This window comes from Tursiops truncatus, chromosome 9 (genome assembly GCF_011762595.2).
Source record: "Tursiops truncatus isolate mTurTru1 chromosome 9, mTurTru1.mat.Y, whole genome shotgun sequence".
Lineage (NCBI taxonomy): Eukaryota > Metazoa > Chordata > Mammalia > Artiodactyla > Delphinidae > Tursiops > Tursiops truncatus.
Genome location: NC_047042.1, coordinates 53,878,482 through 53,902,890, shown reverse-complemented (window position 1 = coordinate 53,902,890; position 24,409 = coordinate 53,878,482). Strand labels below are relative to the sequence as shown.

The 24,409-nt window shown below is 40.1% G+C and overlaps 1 protein-coding gene across 4 annotated transcripts in view; it reads left to right on the top strand.

The window, feature by feature from the left end:
* The first annotated feature begins 5,345 nt into the window (after window positions 1-5,345).
* ADAM22 (ADAM metallopeptidase domain 22) overlaps window positions 5,346-24,409 on the top strand; it is a 244,114-nt gene continuing 225,050 nt past the window's right edge. For all 4 annotated transcript variants that reach the window (XM_073809746.1, XM_073809745.1, XM_073809744.1 and 1 more), the window contains exons 1-2: window positions 5,346-5,671; window positions 6,125-6,282. In XM_073809746.1, coding sequence (XP_073665847.1) covers window positions 5,587-5,671; window positions 6,125-6,282 — 243 coding nt within the window. In that variant the 5' untranslated portion in view covers window positions 5,346-5,586. The remainder of the gene's footprint in view (window positions 5,672-6,124; window positions 6,283-24,409) is intronic.

Sequence of the window (24,409 nt, the reverse complement as noted above, 5' to 3'; positions counted from 1 at the left end):
TTGAATAGAAGTGGTGAGAGTCGGTATACTTGTCCTATTCCTGATCTTAGAGGAAATGCTTTCAGCTTTTCACCTTTGAGTATGGTGTTAGCTGTGGGTTTGTCATATATGGCCTTTATTATATTGAGGTAGATTCCTTCTATGCCTACTTTCTGAAGAGTTTTTATCATACATGGGTGTTGAATTTTGTCAAAAGCTTTTTCTGCATCTATTGAGATGATCATTTGGTTTTTATTCTTCAATTTGTTAATGTGGTGTATCACATTGATTGATTTGCGTATATTGAAAAATCCTTGCATCCCTGGGATAAATCCCACTTGATCATGATGTATGACCCTTTTAATGTGTTGTTGGATTCTGTTTGCTAGTATTTTGTTCAGGAGTTTTGCATCTATGTTCATCAGTCATATTGGCCTGCAACTTTCGTTTTTTCGTGGTATCTTTGTCTGGTTTTGGTATCAGCGTGATGGTGGTCACACAGAGTGAGTTTGGAAGTGTTCCTTCCTCTGCAATTTTTTTGGAACAGTTTTAGAAGAATAGGTGTTAACTCTTTTCTAAGTGTTTGGTAGAATTCACCTGAGAAGCCATTTGGTCCTGGACTTTTGTTTATTGGGAGTTTTTAAATTACTGATTCAATTTCAGTACTGGTAATTGGTTTATTCATATTTTCTATTTCTTCCTGGTTCAGTGTTGGGAGATTGTACCTTTCTAAGAATTTGTCCATTTCTTCTAGGTTGCCCATTTTATTGGCATATAGTTGCTTGCAGTAGTCTCTTATGATCATTTGTATTTCTGTGGTGTCGGTTGTAACTTCTCCTTTTTCGTTTCAGATTTTATTGATTTGGGCCCTCTCCCTCTTTTTCTTGATAAGTCTGGCTAAGGGTTTATCAATTTTGTTTACCTTTTCAAAGAACCAGCTTTTAGTTTCATTGATCTTTTCTTTTCTTTCTTTCTTTTTTTAGTCTCTATTTCATTTAATTCTGCTCTGATCTTTATGATTTCTTTCTTTTTAGTAACTTTGGGTTTTGTTTGTCCTTTTTCTCTAGTTGCCTTAGGCATAAGGTTAGGTTATTTACCTGAGATTTTTCTTGTTTCCTGAGGTAGTCTTGTATTGCTATAATCTTCCCTCTTAGAACTGCTTTTGGTGCACCCACAGATTTTGGATCATTGTGTTTTCATTTTCATTGTCTTTAGGTATTTTTTGATCTCCTCTTTGATTTGTATCTGTGGCCACAGTAGAGTCACAGACTGGTCTACCCATGAGTTATTGGATCCCACTGACCTCTGATCTTCTGAACCAGCTCCCTGGAGCAGGGTGCTTATAACCTCTTATAACAAGGAGGCAAGTGGAAAGCAGCCTTCCAGACAAGTCTCAATCAGTATCAACATATTGCAATGTTGTTTGGGTTGTAAAATACCTTTACTTCTTTAAGTGTTTTATGGCCTGCATCTTGGAGGACTTCACACTGACAAGATTGTTGGGTTCCTAACACTGCACTCTTTTCAATCTGACATCTTATGGGTTTCTGAGGGCTTATGGCAGCATCACCTGCAAGCCAAACCTGATACAAAATCAAATACAAAAATTAATTTCATTTCTTTACATTAATAATTAACTCTCAGAAAGAGAAATGGAGAAAACAATCCCACTTACTATTGCATCAAAAAGAATAAAATAACTAGGAATAAGTTTAACCAAGGAGGTAAAAAATGTGTACACTGAAAACTATAAAACATTGATGAAAGAAATCAAAGAAGACACGAGTAAATGGAAAGGTATCCTTTGTTCATGGATTGGAAGAATTAATATTGTTAAAATGTCCATACTACAGATTCAATGTAATCTGTATCAAAATTCCAAAGACATTTTTCACAGAAATAAACAAAAAAATCCTAAAACTTGTATTGGACCACAAAAAGCCCAAATAGCCAAAGCAACATGGAGAAAGAAAAACAAGGCTGGAGGCATCATACTTCCTGATTTTAAACAATATTACAAAGCAATAGTAATCAAAACAGTAGAGTATTGGCATAAAAACAGACACATCGATCAAAGGAACAGAATAGAGAGCCCAGAAATAAACCCATGCATATATGGTCAATTAATTTAAAACAAAGGAGCCAAAAATATACAATAGAGAAAGGACAGTCTCTTCAGTAAATGATGTTGGGAAAACTGGACAGCCACATGAAAAAGAATGATACTAGACCCCTATTCTATACCATACACAAAAATCAATTTAAAATGGCTTAAAGACTTAAATGTAAGACTGGAAACTTATAACACTTAAGCCTAAGACCTGAAACTAGGAAACATATGGGATGAGCTCCTTAATATTGGTCTTGGTGATGACTTTTTGGAATTGACACCAAAAGCATGGGCAACAAAAGCAAAAATAAATAAGTGGGACACATTAAACTAAAAAGCTTCTGTACAGAAAAGGAACCCATCAACAAAACGAAAAGTCAGCCTTCTGAATGGGAGAAAATATTTGCAAATCATGTATCTGATAAGGGATTAATATCCAAAATATATAAAGAACTCATACAATGCAATAGCAAAAAAACAAAATAAAACAAAACACAAAAAATAACAAAAAACCCTACAAAACAAAGATAAAAACCCACAAATAATCCAATTAAAAATGGGCAGAGGAACTAAACAGACATTTTTGCAAAGAAGACATACTTTTTTTGGCTCTGTGAATGAAACCTTAATAATGTATAGCAGAAACTGGACAGACTTATTCTTATATGAAAACAAAGGTTTCCTATATTACATCTCATTTATATTTGCATAATGAAGAGGTAAAGTGTCTAAATGGCTATTTTATAGTTCTTTCTAATAAAATGTACAAAAACAAACAGAAGTAGTGAGAATGTCTTTTGGGGGCCTTGATGGTGACATAAGAATGGGCTTGGACTTGATCTGTGAATCCAAAATCCAGAGGTGCAGGTAGCCTTATGAATCAGGGTTAGCCTCAGGGGGTCAAAAACTATGGCTTTAGTTTCTCTCCAAACCTGTAACTCCTAACTCTTGGTGTGGCGGGGCTGGAGTGGAAGCTTCCCCCCAAACTGCTGCAGCCCCATGTTCATTGCAGCATATTCACACTATCCAAGATGTGGAAACAACTGAAATGTCCATCAACAAATGAATGGATAAAGGAATAGTGGTGTGTGTATATATATTGGTTTGGCCAAAAAGTTCGTTCAGTTAGGGACTACGTTGTTCAATAAAGTTCTTCATGAAAATGAAAAATGTGTCTTATTTTTACTTAAAACTGAACGAACTTTTTGGCCAAGCCCATATATATATATATATATATATATATAGGGTTGTGTATCTACACACACACACACACACACACACACACACACACACTGGAATATTATTCAGCCATAAGAAAGAAGGAAATCCTGCTACTTGTGGCAACATGGATGGACCTGAAGACATTATAAGTAAAATAAGTCAGACAGAGAAAGACATACTGCATGATATCACTTGTATGTGGAATAAAAAAAAAGTAAAACTTATAGAAATAGAGAGTAGAAACGTGGGTACCAGAGGCTGGGAATGGGGGAAACAGAGGTTGGTAAAAGCATGCCAACTTTCAGCTATAAGACGAATAATATCTGAGATCTAATGTAAAAAATGGTGACTACAGTTGATGAAAACGGTATTAAATAGAGATTTGCTAAGCATAGAACTTAAATATTCTCATCAAAAAAAAGAGAAATATGCGAGGTGAGAAATGTGTTAATGAACTAGCTAGTGGGAATCAAATGAAAGAAGAAAAACAGCAAAATTCCCACAAATATGTAGATATATATATGAAATAGGAAAGATGTTGCCCGAAATGCACTACCTTCCAAGAGATTCAAAGGAGATTGTGTCCCTATAGGATGGGATGCTGTGTTTTGAAGTGCTACTGAGACAAGCTTATTCCCACTCCTCTGCCCCCATAACACATTGCTTGGGAAACTGTAGCTTAGTGCCAGAGGAATCTTCTCACTTACCTTGCCTCTTAGGAGGTCCATTCTGTCCCAGGGAGATGGAATGGTTTAAAGGCATGTATTTATTACATTTAAAAAACGCGCAAACCCTGTGAACCAAGCAATTTCTTGTTTTGGTATCTGCCTTAGAGAAATGCTCACAACACATGCGCAGGGAGGTATTGTTCAAAACAGCAAAATAGTTAAATTTAAAAATTGTGGGGTATACTTAGAGAAGCAGAACAGTTACAAAACCTGTAAAATTAATTCTCCCAACTGAGAGAACTGGGGTAAGGATTTGGGTCCATAATGCAGGGAATGAAGGTAAAGGGCTTTTCCAGGCCCTTGGGTTCTAGTTTTATTTTACTGTAACTATTATGGAAACTTCTGCATCAAAGTCTAAAGTGTACTATTGAAATTTCGTAGTCCTTATTCAGGCTTCAGTTGCATGTCATATATAGAATTCCTAAGGGTCTCATTAGTTGAAGATTTGGGGGAAATTTTTTGAAGTGACAATAAGCTCAGTGAGATGTGGTTACTGAAATGTGACAGATTTTTCTCTTAGGCAAGAATTTAGGATAACAGAAAAAAGAGTCCCTCTCTACTGTTTGCTTAGGAAACCATGTCTAAGTTGTATTTAATTCTGGCTAACACAATTGGGCTGGGACACTGACACACCGGAGAGTATTTTCAAATCACCATGATGGTGCATGGACTTGAAACCATGTCAATAGAGGCAGGGACTAAAAAAAAAATTCTTCCAGGGAAGGAGGAAAACATCTCTGTACTGTACAAAACGGTATTCACTCAATATATCTGACAGCAGTTGCCTCATACCCGTGTCCTTCACTGTTGTGTCCCTTGCTCTTGTCAACTGCCATGCACATAGTAGGTGCTCAAACAATGTTTGTTGAATGATTAACTTACCATGTACTCTTGAGGGCATGATTGCCTGGTAATAATTTAAATTAACTACTAAATCTGCAGGAAACATTACAGTTCTTTGGGGACGCAGTGCCTGAATCCCGGCTCCCGCGTCGGCGCATTCGGGCATGCTTGGTGCCCGGAGGCCTTGCCAGCGATGACCTTTCTTTCTTTCGACCTTTTCCGCCCCCCCCCCCGTCTCCAGTTTGTAGATGACCCTGTACTCACGAGGTCGCGACAGTCCGCGCCGTCTTGGAGATGAGCGCGAAGTGGAGAGAGAACTACATTTCCCAGCTGACTCTCGTGCGCGCGCCCCTGCCCGCGCACGGAGGAGAGTGCACCCGGCGCTCGCTCCCCGCCGAGCTCTCGTCGCCCGCCGGAACCTCTGCCAGGGGATGAGGTGGGTGGCGCTAGAAACCACTTAGCTACAGCCAACCGCCCAATGCAGCACTCGCTCGCTCCCCCCGCCAACGGAAGCTCCCGCGGAGCACAATGCAGCACTGAGGCAGCGCCGCGGTGGAGGCTGCAGCGCCGCGGTCGCCGCAACACCGGCCGAGGCTGGGAGGGGGCGGCCCAGGCGAGCCGGGGCCGCGGGGCGCGGGATCCGGACGCGGCTGCCCGGGCATGAGGAGCTGAGCGTCTCGGGCGAGGAGGGCTGACGGCTGCACCATGCAGGCGGCGGCGGCTGTATCCGTGCCCTTCTTGCTGCTCTGCGCCCTGGGGACCTGTCCCCCGGCGGGCTGCGGCCGGGCAGGTAAGTTCGCCGCCCTCTGTGGCTCCAGGACGTACCATTTTCCGGGCATCTTTGCAGCCCTCAAGCGCATTCGTAAAGAGGCATCCCCATTTCCCGAGTGCGTAGGGAGATTTTTTTGTTTTTTTAGAAGGGTGGAGAGAAGTGAAGCAAAAATACGGTGTGGATGCATTAGAAGCTTTAGGTCAAATGCCTGTTTTTCTTCTGAAGTAAAAGAGGAATGAGGAGGATGGGAGAGGGGTGCTCTGCTTCTGGGCCCCGATCCTGGATGCTGTCAGATTAGCTGGTCCAAGGCTCTGCGTCTTGTGTCTCTGCATCCTTACCAGATGGGGTCCGGGAGGGGGAGGTGGGATCTTCATAAGGGAGACGTTGGACCGCAGGATGGACGATTGTGGGTCAGGGTAATTATTTTCGCCTTTTCTCCCCAATTCCTCCTTCCCCCTTTCCTGCCTGGAGGAGACGCCTCGTTGACGGAGCTGGAGAGGAGGGAAGAAAACCGGTTCCTGGAGCGCCAGAGCATCGTGCCACTCCGGCTCATCTACAGCTCGGGCGAAGACGAAACTGGGCACGACGCGCTCGATACGCGGGTGCGGGGCGACCCCGGCGGCGGGCAGGTGAGAGGCGTGGTGATGGGGGTGGTCCTCCGCGCGGCCCGGCCCACCCCGACCCCGCGTTTGCTCTCCGTTGCCCTGGAGATGCAATGTCTTGGGTGAAACCAGTGCAATTCTAATGCGAGTCATGCGTGGCGCTCCCTGTGCAAAAAAGAAGAGAAAGGGGCAACAAACCCCAAAAGAGCCACAGGCCGGGGGCTTTGCTTTGTGCGGGTTGCCTCCAGTTGTGTGGCAACCTGAGCGAAGGGGCGGAGACCCTCTCACCTCTGCCAGGCAAAAGCCATGCATAGGCAAGAAGGGATATAATATTTGAGCAGGATTTGCATCATCATTATTGTTGTTGTGGTTGTTTTAATTTTCAGAGAGAAGACTTTATGTGATTTAAGCCAAGATTGGTACTGTAGGAAAATTGGAAAAACAAGCCTAGACATCCCTAACTAAACTCAAACCTTAAAATTAAGCTGAACTGCAAGGTTCTCAGCTCACTCAATTTGTGGACATCAGAGACGTACCCATTCACCTCCACCTTCCAGAAAAGGTGTCCGGCTCCCCCCTTTCTTCATTGGTAGCAGTCCTCTGGGTGTAATTAGGGCCCTGTTGCTTATTGGGCATTTATAAAGTATGGTTTTAAATAAAAATCTAACTGCCGTTTACCCATATTTAGGTCAATATCACACATCCACAGATATACTTGAAAATTATTTTGAATTTACTGGTTAATAAGTAAATATTTGGGGGCTATGTAAGCATTTTTTGTATTTACATGTATCAATCTGGCAACCAGTTCACCCACCTGTAAGTACATATTAAGGTAGAACTTGTTCATGTAGTTGAAAATTTTGCACACTTCACTGAAGCAAAGGCAAGCTGAACATTTTCACATGTATAAATATATTCTTAATATTTTAAAATGTATCTTGATGATGTGATACTCAGTAATTTATCTGTAAGTGTAAAATAAGTAAAAATAGAAAAATACTACTTAAATCTGTATTTGTAGCCAAGTACTTAGTTCTGTTAACATTTTAACATGATAGAAATTAATTTAAAGGGTTATAGTAATATCCATTAGTTACATTATTATAGTAGAAAATCTAATATGCCAAGCATTAATGAAGAATCCCATCATTTGAATTGTTTGGTAAATACCTATTTTATTTATTTTTTATTTGAATTTTATTTACTTATTTGAATTAATGTTTGAATTAACCTTTTCCATTTTGACTTTTTTCCATAGTAAGACTGAAAAAGCATAGGACACTGTCTTATTTTTCAATGCATTAGAATTATTTCTGTAGAGGAATATTCTCATGCTCAGTTACAACTTTTGATTATAAAAAATTTCAAACACACACACAAAAGTAGACAATTATAATGGACTCCCAGCTTCAACCATTAGCATCTCATAGCCAATCTCGTTTTATCCACATCCTACCTATTTTTTCTCCCTTTCTGTATTATTTTGAAGCAAATCATATCATTTCAGTTATAAAATTTCACTATGCACCTCTAAAAGATGAAGATTTTTTAGAAAATGTAACCATGATATTATCATAGCTAATATGTATTAAATATATAAATGTGTTAAATATATGTAAATATATAAAATATATAAATACTATATATATATTTAAGTTTGTTTGATCCGGGACCCAGATAATGTCTATAAACTGCAATTAGGTTTTTTTTTGATTTTAAAGTCTCTTTAATGCATGGTTTCCCCCTCCATTTCCTTGCTTTTTTCCATGCAATTTATTCGTTGAAGATGTGGGGTCTTTTATCCAGTAGAGTCTTTCACAATCTGAATTTTTACTGATATAGACAGTGCTTTAAAACAAGTCACAAGGAGTTTCTCAGAGAGGAAGAAAGTAGAGATGCAGAAAATGCTGCAGGATTGCACCTCTAAACTCCGGAGTCTCTGTCTCATGCTGGTGATGTCTTTAGGTACCCTCTGCCCTTCTCTGTGTTGGTAAAGACCACCACTCTTGGACAACAGGCAGTCAGTCCTCCTTTTTCTCCCCATTTCTGAAATACCACTTCTGTAGATTTTTTGGTTCCTAGGCTTCTCTACTTGGGGCAGAAGATACTTGGGGCCTGTGCAGCTTCTACTTCCTATAAGAATAAACCTCACTATTGAGAAGAATGACTCTGGCTTTTGGTGAGGTGTGAATGAATCGGTAGGATTTAGGTTAAACAGTGTGAGTAGATTATTCATTCAAGTCAGAAATGACAGTGAAGATCCTGTCTTATCATCAAAGTAATTATGACAAGCAATTATCTCACATGGTGAGGTATACATAGTGCATCTGGTTGGATGCCTGGATCACCTGGGAGCTGTAGCAGTTTACCATGCTCCTCAACTACAGTTAGTGATTACTGACTAGTAGGACTGAATCTGGCAGTTAGAGTTGTAAAGACTTAGTTGTCATAAGCCAACACTTCCTACAGTTAGGAAACTAAGGAGTGGTCCTGCAATTTGTCATTTCTTGTTTCGTTGAGAGCTGTCATTGAACCCCAAAACATAAGTTAATTCTGTATGGACCTTGTTATTTCTTTGGTGATTAAAATAGACATAATTTATACTCATAAATATGTTTAGCAACTTCCTTTCTACTTCAGAAATAAAATTAGGATGTTTTTCTATCAGCTCACAAAGGTATATATTGATTTGTTTATTTGTTTATTAAAAAGGCATTTATATACTTGAGCTCATACTGTGTACCAATTTTTTGCAAGACCCTGGGGATTAAGAGATAAAAGACCCAGTTCTAGCCTTTAAGGAATTTGCAGACAGGTAGGAAGACGGATGAATGGATAGGCAACTACACTCTGTACTTGTGTGTGATTTTCTGGAGGTGATCACAGAGAGCTGTGGAAGAGAAAAGACAGTGCTTAACTCAGGTGAGCAGTCAGGGCTCTCAGAGAGAGGTGTTACCTGAGCTGTGTTTTGAGGGTGAGTAGGAAGTGGCCAAATTAAAGGGAAGGGGTGGGCATATCAAACAGAAGGGGCAGGAGGTACATGGGCATGTGACATCAAGACACATTTTAAACTGCAAATAGTTAGGATTTAAGGGACAGATGAAACAAAACAGGAAACCAGAAAATAGATGCTGCAGCACCTTCATGACTTGCTGAGGAATTTGGACTTGTCCTGAAAGCGATTCAAGGATTTCAGTAAGGAGAGTTACTGACCAGATTCATGTTGCCGTGGAATAACCCTAATTGTTAGAAATGAATAATCTTTTTGTTTTGCTGCATTGGGTCTTCGTTGTTGTGCGTGTGCTTTCTCTGGTTGCGGCAAGCGGGGGCTACTCTTCATTGCGGTGCATGGGCTTCTCATTGCAGAGCACAGGCTATAGGCGTGTGGGCTTCAGTAGTTGTGACTCGCGGGCTCTAGAGCACAGGCTTAGTAGTTGTGGCGCGGGTGCTTAGTTGCTCCGCGGCATGTGGGATCTTCCCAGACCAGGGATCGAACCCATGTCCCCTGAACTGGCAGGCAGATTCTTAACCACTGCGCCACCAGGGAAGTCCCAGAAATGAATTATCTTAATTTCAAAGGCTGAGTGAAAGTGGTTGTTCACTTTAATTCATTGTTAAATGCCAATTCACATACTCATTAAGCTTGTAAGAACTTAGTTACTAAGTATACTTTGCTGCTTAGTATAAATGAGTTAATATTTATAAAGCACTTAGAACAGTGCTGCATATTCTGTAAGCACTATATGAGTTTTTGTTAAATAACATTAACTCCCCCAGGCTGCTTGAGTACTGTTTAGAAATTTTATGACATTGCCTTAATGCAAAATGGTGCCCTAATTACCTGAATTTAACACATTCCCAGAAGTTACAAATTACTCGAATTTACATAAGTGGCATCTTAACAGTTGTAGAGATGGAAGAAATGTTATAAGTCATCTAATCTCATTCAAGAATCACTTCTCACCAGGTAAGATAGAGCTATTAACCTAGAACTGTGATGGTATAAGACATCTTAATTTTACTTTTAATGTGTCCTTACTTCAGTTTTCATCACTAAATGGAACTGCACAGTTATATTTTTGGAAAAAATTTTAATATTTTAGTTCTGTGGAAATACTGGCAGTTTGATTGGTGTGAAATAATCATTCTGTTTGTATGAGTCCATATTGTAAAAGATTTCTGTACTATCTGGCCAGTTACTTGAACGCATACTTTATTTTTATCCTGAATCAGATGATCAGCCCGTACTGAAAGCTTATTGTGCCATGAAGGTCTAGAAATGGTAGTCAAAGAAATTATATTTGATTGTGGGTAACCTTGCTGTCCTTCGTCTGCCTAGTCTGAAGTAATTTCAGCCCTGTAAAATAGCACTCAGAGCTAGAATATTCAAAGTATTTCAGTCTTCCTTTCCTCTGACTTGAAATGTTTTGTGCTGAAAAAATTGTATGTTGCAGATAATAGGATAAAATATATTTTTAATTGGACACCCATATGGGCAAAATATCACCTACTGAGTCCTACTGTTGGTTTGATACTGATGATCACATAATTCCTGTTTCTAAGAGTGAGCACCTTAATGGTTACTCCTTCTTTGCTAGCCAGGCATGATAGTTTTACTGTAGCATCAGAGGTTATTTGGCGGTTTACTTTGCTGTGTGGTCACCCCATACATTTTCAATAATTTGTTTTGCAGCCAGTAATTGCTTTTCTCTACAAGTAGCAGAATTTCTTTTTGTCAGAAGTCTTTATTGCCGGTGAATAGAGGGGCTACTTATTTTTCTATCTCATTCCCTGGAAGGTGTTGTAAGCTTCTCAAGTAGTCAAGTGCCAAGAACATAGATCTACCATTTATTATAGTTTTGATAATCAGTAATGAATGGGGAAATGCAAGATGGTCGCAGGATGGCAAGCAGTAGCTGTGCTCCATTCGTTTTTTAAATAAATAATTAATTAATTAATTTTTGGCTGCGTTGGGTCTTCGTTGCCGTGCACAGGCTTTTCTCTAGTTGCGGCGAGCGGGGGCTGCTCTTTGTTGCGGCGAGCGGGGGCTGCTCTTTGTTGCAGCGCGCGGGCTTCTCATCGCGGTGGCTTTTGTTGCAGAGCACGGGCTCTAGGCGGGGGGCTTCAGTAGTTGTGGCACGCAGGCTCAGTAGTTGTGGTTCACGGGCTCTAGAGCGCAGGCTCGGTAGTTGTTGTGCGTGGACTTAGTTGCTCTGCAGCATGTAGGATCTTCCTGGACCAGGGCTTGAACCCATGTCCCCTGCTTCGGCAGGCAGATTCTTAACCACTGTGCCACCAGGGAAGTGCCTGTGCTCTGTTCTTATGAATATAATTATCCATATGCCTAAGCATGGATGAGCTGTACTTAAAATTGGGTTGTTTCACTTGGGAGCACTGAGTCAGCTTAACCATAAGTTGTCTGCAGTACTGCTTCCCTGGCGGAAAAGGACTCCTAGGAATTACAGCTTTAGAAGTATTTTGCAAGGATAGCACAAACATCTTCTTTTTTCCTTAATGTGCATTTGTTAAACCTAAGTAGCTCAATATTGATAAAGTTTGCCACCAATCAAAACTTTGTTCCACTGACATAAATAGGAAGGAGACATTTCCCAGCACATTTTTATTCTCCTGTCAACCTTCTCTTACAGTTAAATAGTTAAAGGAAAATAAAATTTAGAATTGTAGGAGTTTTCCTTACATCTTGCTTTTAGTCTATGAGATCCCAATTTGTATATATTTCTTTTGGGCATCTTTGAAATTCTGCCCAGTGGTTTTACCATGCATTCTGTGCACAGAAGAATCTTGTCTTTCATTGCTTCTTTACAGCTACACATGGAAGACTATGAATGACTCTAAAAGCTTATGGGATGATACAAATTGTCCTTAAGTTTTATTTCTTTCCTCTTATTTCAAAGAATGTCAAGTGTTCTATAATTTTTAATGATTAAAGCCCCTTCTAAAAGTACATGGAGGGAGGTCTGCCTTCTTGTCATATAGGGTTAGTAGTACTCTATAACTCCAGTGGGGCCCAGATATTGCCACATTTATCATTGAGGATTATGCATAAGCCCCAAAGGGAAAAAGGATGTTATTAAAAAGAGTGGGGGGAGGGCAGAAGAAGAGGAAGAGACCTTGAGAATGGCAAGAAGGAGGAAGGAAAGAGAAAACCAGGAAAAGAGAAATACTTATAATAGTGTTGTCATGTTATAGTATACACTAAAATATTTAGTAATATTTAATAAATGGTAACTCATGTGGTTACTTTTTATGTGCTGAACAGTTTTCTGAATACTTTTGATCTGTACAGTCTCATTACATCCTCACAAGAATCATGTGACAGGTAATATTTAGCTGCAAAATCACAAAGCTGGTAGGTAGCAGAGAGGATATTTGAACCCAGACACTTCAGCTCCACTGCACTGCCTATGTGCTGAAGCACTAGGCTAACCTGGCCTTAGCACAGGAGGTCACCAACATTTCCTTAGATATCTTTCAATGGCACTGGGGTAAAAGATGTCTTACATCTGTCCCATTGGAACTATATATTTCTTGCAGCACTTGAAAATGTTTTTAAAAGTTGTATAGTAGTGAAGAAACTTGCGGAACACGGTAGGAATGCTTCATTTCTACTACCTTGAGAATGAGAATGGAATATATAAAGATATTTAACATTTAAAAGGTTAGAAACACCTCTCAAAGGATGTATGTTTTGTTTTGGAACTGCATGTGAACATTGATTGTTATAATCTTCCTTCGTAAATCAAAGATTTCGGGATCCAGTTGCCAGTACCAAAATTATACATGCTCTTCTTCTGCTTTAAGTTTCATAAAGCAGAAACATGAAATGTTAAAAAGGAATCCGTGTTTGTGTATCCTTCTCCAAATGAAAAGATACAAAATATCTTTTGTGTCTTCATAGAACAAGTAGCTCTAGAGTCCCAGATGTCAAAGCATTCAGGTCAAAGACAGATGTAATAATAACCAAAATGATAGCTTCTGTGAACATCTAGCTGGATGTGTTTACTTTGGTAGTAAAAGCATTAGAAAGCAAATATTGAGGGAAAGAGTTAAAAATAAGAATTAATATTTACTGAATACTTACCATGTGTTAGACACTGTGCTGAGCGATTTAAATGTGTTATCTCTCATTATGAGGTAGATATTATTATACCCATTTTATAGATGAGGAAACTGAGGCTTAAGGAAGCTAATTAACCAGCCCAAGGTCATACAACTGACAAGTAGTAGAATTGGGTTAAGAATTCTCAAAGAAAATGTTAGAGATCCACATAAAATAAGCCTCTTGTAATCTTTCTTATTTAACATGTGGTTACTGTGTCATCTATGTATTGGAACAGACCTAACATTTCTTTAAAACTCTTGGCCCTGCCCTGGTCTCCTCCCTCACTAGCTTCATTCAGGGGTGAATTGATGTCCTGTTTCACACTTGTTCTATGTCTTCATTTCTAGAAATGGGTATAATTTCTACCTCTACCTCAGATATTCTTTTAACCACATGGAAATATCTGAATCTTCTTCTAAATGGCAGCAGAGAACATCTGCACTCTGAATACTCGTTGGAGTTTAATCTGCCAGAAATTCACTTAACAGAAACTATTTATGGAGAATTATCATCTATTCCTCCATAGTGCATTCTGGGGTGGGAGTATTTTAAAAAGTCTCTCCAGGGGATTCCAGTTTGTACCCAGGGTCTAGGAGCTCTTTGTATTCTCAAGGTTTAAGATATTTTTTCTTAAATCTTCTTGGATTTCAGTTAGTCACAAGGGAGTTTGGTATCTGAATTGGTATCAGTTTTCTCAGTCACTTCCCTGACCTCTTCACCTTCCAGGCTTTTCTAAAGGATATTTTGAAGGACATTGTAAGAAATATTCCTGAGAAACCAGTTACATTATTCATTGAAGTCTTGGAGAACATTACACATGGTGTCTCAGCGTGACCAAGAGGAGAGATCTATCTTGTAACTGTGTTTCCTTCCTTGACTTGGATGCCAAAAGTTTCAAGGCGAATTGTGTCCTCTTCCAAAGCGGAAGTCCCAGCATAAGTTTTCATAGCAGCTTCATTCCTAGCTCATTGTCCTGTTCTTTCTCATCATCCCTATTTCAATGCAAAAGTCATCTGAAATCTCTCTCGACTAGTGATAATTTATCAACCTGGGAAGTCATAACTGTGCACATTTTCAAGCGCACGTTAGACTAAATTAATATTAGGCTTAAAAAAAGTGATCTCAACAGGTTTCCTCTGTCCACTTTTCTAAAGTATTCCCATTCCACTCCCCTCCTTGTCACCATTAGTCTTTTTTCTTCCTAGCACTTGACATTCTTTTTTTTTTTTTGCGGTACTCGGGCCTCTCACTGCTGTGGCCTCTCCCGTTGCGGAGCACAGGCTCTGGATGCGCAGGCTCAGCAGCCATGGCTCACCAGCCTAGCCGCTCCGTGGCATGTGGGATCCTCCCAGACGGGGCACGAACCCATGTCACCTGCATCGGCAGGCGGACTCTCAACCACTGTGCCACCAGGGAAGTCCCTGACATTCTTTTTAACGATTGACTTGTTTATTGTCTTTCTTTCAGTATGCCATCACTGGATGGTAAACTACATGAGAATAGTGATCTTGTCTGTTCTGTCACCACACATCTCCACTGCCTAGAGCAGTGACTGGCACAGAGTTGGTGCTTAATAAATATTTATTGAATTAAAGAGTTTTCCGTCTCCCCTGGGTTCCTCATCTACTTAAAAATTTTATTTTATCTTGTAATTGTCCACATAAAACAAGCTGAAATCTTTTTTGGAATAAGGTTGGGCTCCATATGAATAAATGCATGAATTTTAGTCTTTTCAGATATTGAATTTACAGCCCCTTTGATAATTACAATTATTTGACACAGAAATGGAGTTCAATATGCTGTATTTTTAAAAATATGAAAACATCATATAGAAAAACTGATTTTAAGCTTCTAGGTGTCCTTCACTTTTTTTTTTGCGGTACGTGGGCTTCTCACTGTTGTGGCCTCCCCCTTTGCGGAGCACAGGCTCTGGACGCGCAGGCTCAGCGGCCATGGCTCACGGGCCCAGCCGCTCCGCGGCATGTGGGATCTTCCCGGACCGGGGCACGAACCTGTGTCCCCTGCATTGGCAGGCGGACTCTCAACCACTGCGCCACCAGGGAAGCCCCTGAGTTGCTTTTAAGGCAGAAATCTGTTTTCCCTAGAGCAGAGTATTATATATAACTTGATTTTGAAGATAAAATTTAAAATGTTGTACCATGATTCAGAAATATCAGCAGTTCTAAAGCTAGACAGAGAAAGAGTAAGGAGCTTTAATCCTTCCCTCCTCCTGCTCCATCCTGTCTCACAATCTATTTGTTGTTTGTATTGAAACGATGTTTCAGAATCATATTCATCTGTAAGGGTAAATCAACATTTTTATTCTCCTTTTTAAAAATCAATTTTGTATGAGGGGATTTTAGCACTTAGCAGTAGTTGCCCTTTTGCTGCATTTTTTTTTTTTTTTTTGGTCCCAAGTAAGGAACATTAGATGACTCTTTGAAGATGGGAAATCGATGATACTTCCCTGAAGCTAGACCTCAAGAGCTCACATTTTGCAAGTCGTTTTAAAATTTTCTGCCCAAGGCAGTAGAACCAGTTGACAGTTTTCTTCGACCTCTTATTCTGTTTGGCACTGAATCATGCCCCTAGCTGGTCAATTTCTATTCTTATGTATTTTTTTGTTTTAATTTGCCTTTTAAGCAGGGTTCTTTGGGAGAAATTGCCTTCATTTCCTCCTCTAGTGAGGTGAGGATTTTGGGGTCAGGCTGGTACACACCAGTTGCTACTCCTGGTCAGAGCTCAAGCTTTGCTCTCAGTGGTTTCTCTTTCTTTGGATTAGATAGCAAGATGCTGCACAGAGAGCTACCCCTTCATAGACCTGGTGTCCATGAATTCCCTGGTGGGTTTTTAATGCCTTTGGACTATCCTGTCAGGAGTCTGGCCTGGAACCTAGCTGTGGATCCTTAGCAGTCAGGTTATGCAGGGTAGTATTAACCTAGAGTAGGCTGGAGTCGTAGCAGTCTGCAGAAGAGTAATCTTGGGTCATCAGGCCATGGGGCAGGAGCAGGCTATGGGTAAAAGGCTAGTGGAAGGCGAGGCTCAGGGAAGTTAAAAAAAAAAATCAAGTCTAGAGAGGGTCCACTGGGTCCACTGTGCCAGCTCAGTCCAGTATCCTCCTGGCTCAGCTAGAGAGAGTAACCTGAAAAATTCTGAGAAACTTTCTGAGTTTTTGATCTCAGCCCATTGAGGTTTCAGGGGTTGGCTCCACTCTTGACTCAGGTCTCGTGTTTTTTTTTTTAACTGTGTGTGTTTTAGCCAGACTCCCTCTAATGGCCCTTGGGATTGTTTCCACGCCCTCAGGAGCTTTAAGTGTTTGGTTCAGAGGGAGGGACCACTTTCTCCTCCTTCTGCCCCCCTACTCCTGTCCCCCTCCCTCTTCCTCCACTTCATTCTCTTCTCCGCCTTTCTATTCTTCTTCTTCTTTATTCCTTATTTTCCCTCCTTCCTTCCTCCCCCAAGATCATATTCTTCACCGGTCTTGTCTAAGGCTCTGCAGGCTAGTGGGAGGGGGCTTTCAGGGGCCCGCTCTTTTCCCCACTAACGTAGTTCAGACTGCAGACTGTGCCTGCCCTGGATCAGGAGATGACACTTACATAAAGATTGATTTCCTAGCTCATGTGACAGCTGATGCTCTGAAAAATCACACTTAGTTTGTGCAAAATGGGCAACAGGCTCATTTTACATGGCATGTGGTACGTGTTTAAAAAAAATGTATGTTAATAATGGAAGAGTGTTTGTAAGTGGGAGTTTGGAAAATTTGTTCTTATTGAGATGGATAATTTTGGTGTCAGTCTCCATTTGCTATAAATAGTGGGTTATTTTCAAGATTAGTTTGGTATCACCTGCAGTTTAGCAATAGTTAGGAGTACTTTGATGTGCTTTTCAAGAAAACTTTAGGGAAGTGTTTAAGAAGAAGAATGGGAAATTTTTTTTTACAGATACATTAACAAATTTGCCATTGTGTTAAGTAATCAAGCCATCATTTCTTAGAAAGAGTTTTATTGACTATGATAGAAACGTAAACATCTTTGAAGGTAATGGAAGTTTTGACGCAGGACAGGAAAATCGTTCTTATGTTTTACAAAAGTATACAGCTTGTTTAGCTATAAATAGCACATTGCTTTTTTTCAAACTGATTTCCTCATAAAAGTACCTGAAAGCTTGGACAGATATTGATTGATAAGAAGGTGGGCAAAATTCAAGTTGTGTTCATTGCTATCACCAAAGGTGAAGCCATTTCTGACTGGATGAGTGACTAGAGACGAGGCTATTTCACCATGGTGTGTAGCAACTTTTGTTGGTCCTCAGCATCCTCCAGGGTAAAAAGAGGGGCTGAGATACTATGAATTTTTCATTTAATTTAATTTCTGAGGTAAGTTTAGCATGATGTCCTTAGAGTTCTTAATGATCTTGCATGGACAATGTTCTCTCATAATTAATGAAGGGAAGGTACTATTCATTCATAACTTAACCAATTTAATATGAAATCTACTTGAGGTCATTGACTAATGAGTTTTTTAGGACTTTTTTTAAGTGTTCTGATTATGAAATCATGAAGTTTGCAGTTGTCCCAGGGTGACGGGGTAAGAATTATTTCATTTTAATTTAGGGAAAAACATGGTGTGAGGGCATAAATAAAAAAATACCCATTTTTATTTCTTCCCAGCGTTGAGCTCAGAGCCTTGTACATAGCAAGTGCTCAAAAAGCAAATGAGAACTGGATGACATCATTGATGCCATGACTTAGAGAGCCCTGTTCCATTCTTATGCCTCTAGACCCCTGTTGTTATATCAGGTTTTCCCTGGTCGATTATTTTTATTCTTTTCTGTCATCTCTTTCTTTTCTCATTTCTCAGTTCAGGCTCTGTCACGTTCCTGTTGCCTCTTTCCATTTATTGTTTTCCTGTGAACATAGCCTTGCTCTGTTCACTTTCCCTATGACCCTTGGTTTATTTTGTATTTTTTCCCCTACTCTCTTTCTGTCAAATGCCTCTTTTTCTCTTAGCAACTAAAGTAAAAACAAGTCTCTGAAAGGTTATTTATATTCAGTGTTGGGAACCATCCCTGTTGCCTGTTGCTGGACTGACTTATTTTGGGATTTGCAAAATGTGTTACAGTTCAACAAGCTTCCCACTCTACTACTTACCTTTAAACCTGTTTTTAATGTGTTTTTTCTTTTTCATTTGTTGTTTCTTTTATTCCCCTTAAATTGTCCCTCACTCATTCCCTTCTTTGGGTGTGGATTGCAGTGAGTTTCACTTCTGCTCTTTGCTGTTGGAATAGTCGCCTTCCGAAAATCATTCTCCTTGTTCTCTCTGCTCATAATCCCCTGGACTTAAACTCTGAGTTATGTGTCTGGTCCATCCTCCACAATTTCTGAGCGTGTCACTTCTCAGAGTCTTCCAGAGGGGTCCATTGCTCCATTGCTGCAGGATTCAGACTCAGCATTGAGCAATGACGAGGCACTTTTACAGGTATACTAATAGTTCAACTTGCCTCACAGGCTTGGCATAAAATTATTCCTGCTCGTGTGTGTTTGTTGGTGCAGGGGTATTGGTGCACTGATCGTTTGGGTGGGTTAATAGAAGGTGTCCCCATGAGATGGACTCTAATGTTGGGCTGGAGCTTTGTCATTCGTTTTCACCATTATTTATTCACTGCTTAACACTCTGCCTGATGGATAGGTGGTACTCAGCCAATATTTATGGTCTGCCTTTGTTTCAATTTTCAATCTCAAAGATGCAGATAAAGTGTTCTGTGACCATTTATGTTCTTCTGATGTATTTCCAACCATCACAGTATTTCTTTCCTCCGGATTGTTAAAATCTTTTGTTGGGATGGGTTCGAGAGGAGCACGGGCCTCCTTCCACATTTATACCTTATCCCTGACCTCTTTCTTCCCCTTCCCTCCGCGTACATTCTTTTTTTATTATTATTGAAAAATTTTTTTTTTTCCCTCCGCGTACATTCTTGCCGGCCCGACAGAGCCACCCTGTCTATATAGAACGCCCAGGTTCTGTGAGGATCCCATCACGGTGAGCACCTGAACTGCAGTAGCTGTCCCCCTTGCTTCACGTGTGAGGCACGGCCGTGAGGATAGGAGAGAGAAGACTGGAGAAAGCAGTGGGAACTTGGACAATGATTGGCAGACTGATATTCTACCATATAAAGCTGCCTTGCTATCTCCCGGCTGCTTTAATCACTGTGACAAAATCATTCATGTCAGTTTCTAGCCCTGTCTCTCCCAACACAAATAAATCCAAGCTATTTAACCTTTGTGTGTGACTTTATTCATCAGACTTTGCATTTGCTGCCTGGAGCTGCATTTTCTTTAAGACAATGATGTCTGTCTTCTGGGAAAGTGACATATAGTATTTCTGATAGTTCTGAACTCGTATGACATATTTAGCTAAGGAGTTTTTCTGATATTTGTTCGTGGAGTTTTGATTTTTTTTTTGAACCAAGGACAGCATCCTCTTTTTCTCCCTGTAACTAAGCCTCCAATACTTTCTTGTCTAATATTTTGTTTTATTTTTATTTTTTTCTCAATCTTTACCTCCCTATCGTGGACTAACAAGTTAATATAAAATATTTACTTTCTGGAACTTCCCTGGCCATCCAGTGGTTAAGACTCTGCACTTCCAATGCAGGGGGCACGGGTTCAATCCCTGGTTGGGGAACCAAGATCCCACATGCCAAGTGGCAAAAAACAAACAAACAAAACTCCAGGGAATTATGCTGAGTAAAAAATATTTGCTTCCTTTATTTCTTAGGTGGTAGATACTACTCTTATAGAACTATTACTCTATGAAACCTCCATGCTCTAAAAGATATGCACATTTGATTTAAATCAGAAAACACACCACTTGAGAATAGCCACTTTGGTATAAGTAGAGACCCTAGAGAGGGATGGCCCTCTGAGCTGTTTTCAAGCATTAATATCATAGTGTGAATGAAGGATTGATCTGAAAGTAGGTTTATAATGAGAAAAGAAAGTAAGGGCTTGTGTCAGGAAGGGGGTCCCATGTCAAAATGTTAAGATTAAGTAACTGGCCCACAAAAATGAACTCTTTAACATGGCTTCAGCTGATTTAGTATAATCTCAGGAACAAAATAATTCATATTTTCATTATATATAGTTATAAGGCCATTATTGAAGTATAATTTGCATACCATAGAATTCACCCATTTAACATTAGTGTACAATTCAGAGTTTATTAGTATATTCAAGCAATTGTGCAAGCATCACCATAGTCAGTTTTAAACATTTTCCTCACCTTGAAAAGAAATCCCATACACATTCCCCAGACTCTCTCCCGCCCTGCCTAGCTGCACCCCCAGCCCTGGGCAACCACTAATCTACTTTCTGTCTTTATAGCTTTGCCTATTCTAGACATTTCATAAAATGGAATCATAGACTATCTGGTCTTTTGTGACTGGCTTCTGTTACTTAGCATGATTTCAAGGTTTATCCATGTTGTAGCATGCGTTTTTACCTCATTCCTTTTTTAAAAAAAGTTATTTATTTTATTTATTTATTTTTGTCTGTGTTGGGTCTTCGTTGCTGCGCCCAGGCTTTCTCTAGTTGTGGCGAGTGGGGGCTACTCTTTGTTGTGGTGTGTGGGCTTCTCATTGCAGTGGTTTCTCTTTGTTGTGGAGCACAGGCTCTAGGCGTGTGGGCTTCAGTAGTTGTGGCATGCGGTCTCAGTAGTTGTGGCTCGCAGGCTCTAGAATGCCGGCTCAGTAGTTGAGGCGCAGGGGCTCAGTTGCTCCGCGGCATGTGGGAATCTTCCTGGACCAGGGCTCGAACCTGTGTCCCCTGCGTTGGCAGGCAGATTCTTAACCACTGTACCACCACGGAAGTCCCCTCATTCCTTTTTATTGATGAATAACATCCATTATTTATCCATTCACTTTGATGGAGATTTGGGTTGTTTCCACTTTGGGGAAATCATGCATAATACTGCTATGAACATTTGTGTTAAAGTTTTCGTATGAACAAGTGAAAACACACACATACACCGAAGATCAAAACAAGTGTGTTGTGAAACAATACTTATCCTTGAAGCATGCAGTGTATGCTTTTCATTCTACTCTGTTCTTTGACATTTTCTAAAAAATCCTGGCATGGTTCATTAAAGTGATCTCAGAGCCTTCTAATGGGTCATGATCTGATCCACAGTTTAAAAAACTGTTCTACAGGATTCCTTACAGGGGAGCCTAGCAGTACCTGTGAGGCAGCTCAGGCTAAGGTTTTAAAGATTGAGTCACGTGCCTCCTGGCAGCTTCCAGCTGTTAATTTTTGTTTCTTATAGTTTTCTTGGCAACAGTATTAAAGACATCTCTGTGGCTGTGTTACTCACCCCTGAGCTGTTATGTGTGGCATCAGTGAAATCAGGCACGTGAAGGTGCATATGAAAATTTCTTCAAGACAACTTTTGTTACTTTTTTTAATTTTAAAAAGCTTATGTTTTGAAATAGTTTAAATATACCAAAAAATAGATAGAATAATGTGACAGACTTTGATTTTCAGTCTCTTATCTTGATGCAGGTAAAGTAATTGAATTCATTCCTTTTTATTGCTGTCTGGCTTACCATTTTATAAACCTACCCTCATCTATGTATTTATTTTCCTGTCAATGGCATTTATAGATTGACCCTGTTTTTTTTTTTTTTTTTTGCGGTACGTGGGCCTCTCACTGTTGTGGCCTCTCCCGTTGCGGAGCACAGGCTCCGGACGCGCAGGCTCAGCGGCCATGGCTCACGGGCCTAGCCGCTCCCCGGCATGTGGGATCTTCCCAGACCGGGGCACGAACCCGTGTCCCCTGCATCGGCAGGCGGACTCTCAACCACTGCACCACCAGGGAAGCCCAACCTTGATTTTTTGATGTTATCAGCAGTGTATGCCATTAATGTATACATGTGCGTGTGTTTCTGTGGGGCATATATTTAGAAGTGAAATTGTTGATTCTTAGGGTTTGTCCCTTCTCAACTTCTCCACATATTGACAAATCACACAACGATATACCAATTTATAGTCCACCCATGGTGCATGAGAATTTCTGTGTATCCCCATCTTTCTCATCATTTGGAATCATAAGACTTTAAAATTTCTAACAATATTATGGGTGTGAAATAGTGTCTGATTACTTTGCTTTCCATTTCCCTGATGACTAATGAGGTAGAGCACCTTTGGTAATCTGTATTTCTTCCTTTGAATGGCCTAGTTATATACTTTTCCCATTTTTCAAGTGTCTTTTTCTTATTGATTTACAGGCATTTTAAGTGTGTTATGGATTCTCTCCTATTGTTTATCTCTGTTGCAAATACTTTAAAAATTGTGGCTTATCTATTCATTCTCATGGTATCTTTTGTTGTAACAGATTAAAAAAAATTTTCTTGATGTTATCCATATCGATTCTTTTCTACATGATTGTGTTTATGTATTACTATACTACTGCCGAATCTACTATAGTTTTAGAATAAGTCTTCATTTTTAGTAAAACGACTCCCTGATATATAGTTTTCTTCTAAGAAAGTATTGTAGGATGGTGATTAAGAGTTTAAGAACCTGGAATTAGAGTGCATGGATTCAAAGCCCACCTTTGCCACTAACTGCACTTAATTTCTCTAATCCTGAGTTTTTACACCAATAAAATAGGAATAAGAATAGCGCCCAGCTTATATGTTGTGAGGATTAAGGAAATAAAATGCATAAAATTTGTAGCTGAGCATTTGGCCTATGGTAAGGGCTCCGTACATGTTAGCTCTTTTTTTTGTTGTCGTTTTTTTAGCTCCCATAATGATTATATCTTGGTATAAAACTGTTTGCCCAGTTTCTTGTGTACACAGATCACTGGATTTCTTCGATTGTTTTCACAAGAGCTGTGATTTGCATCAAATGTTCCAGGAGGGTAGAACAATTTGTACCCTCGTTCTAATTCTGGGTCCCAGCTTTGGTCTCACTGCATTTTTTCCAGGAATTTAACAAACCAAGTTAATCTTGTCCTCCTACTCCCCCAACCCCCAATATAATATTGGTTCAAACATCAGGTGGGATTTTTTTTTTTAATTAAATGAGTAACAATGCAGCTCCATTACTTTGGGATGGGAAGCATCTCTGCCTTAGTTGAGCCCTCAATAGTCTGTATCCTCATAGGGCTGCTCCCAGCTTGGAAGTGAGGAAAGGAAGGGAGGGCACAACATGAAGAGTTTAACGGGCAGTGAGATAAAGCTTGGACTCATAATTCCCAAACTAGGCTGAGTGTTGGAAGCTATATTTTTAACTTTAGTAGAGGATAGGATGCTCCATTTAATAGCTTGTTTTATTTTATTTTTAAAAAACATGTTCAAAAGACAAAAATCGGGCTTCCCTGGTGGCGCAGTGGTTGAGAGTCCACCTGCCGTTGCAGGGAACACGGGTTCGTGCCCCGGTCCGGGAAGATCCCACATGCTGCGGAGCGGCTGGGCCCGTGAGCCATGGCCGCTGGGCCTGCGCGTCCGGAGCCTGTGCTCCGCAACGGGAGAGGCCACAACAGTGAGAGGCCTGTGTACCGCCAAAAAAAAAAAAAGACAAAAATCTAAGAACTTCAAAAGACAAAAATCTAAGGGAACAGACAGTTGAGGAAGAAGGGCTCCCAGAATTTTATAAAAGGTAGCAGTTATTATAACAAAGACCATTCCTCTTCTGCATTTGAATTATGTTTATGACCACAATCTTAATTTTTAATGTAGTTTTTTAATAACAGCTTTATTGAAATATAATTCATGTACCATAAAATTCATCGTTTTAAAGCATACGATCAGTGGTTTTTAATACAGCTTTTAATGAAACTTTTAGTCATCCTCAGTTCTCAGTTTTCCCTTTCTCTTTTGGCTCTCTACTTTTTGTCATTCTATTGTTTTTGGTCCCATTGTAAACCAGTCGTGATAATCAGTTCCTTTGCTCAGCTTCTTGCTAAGCTGACGCAGCTCAGCATTAGATGTGGCCTTCAGCTCCATGGAAGAACTTCCATTTTCTTGTAG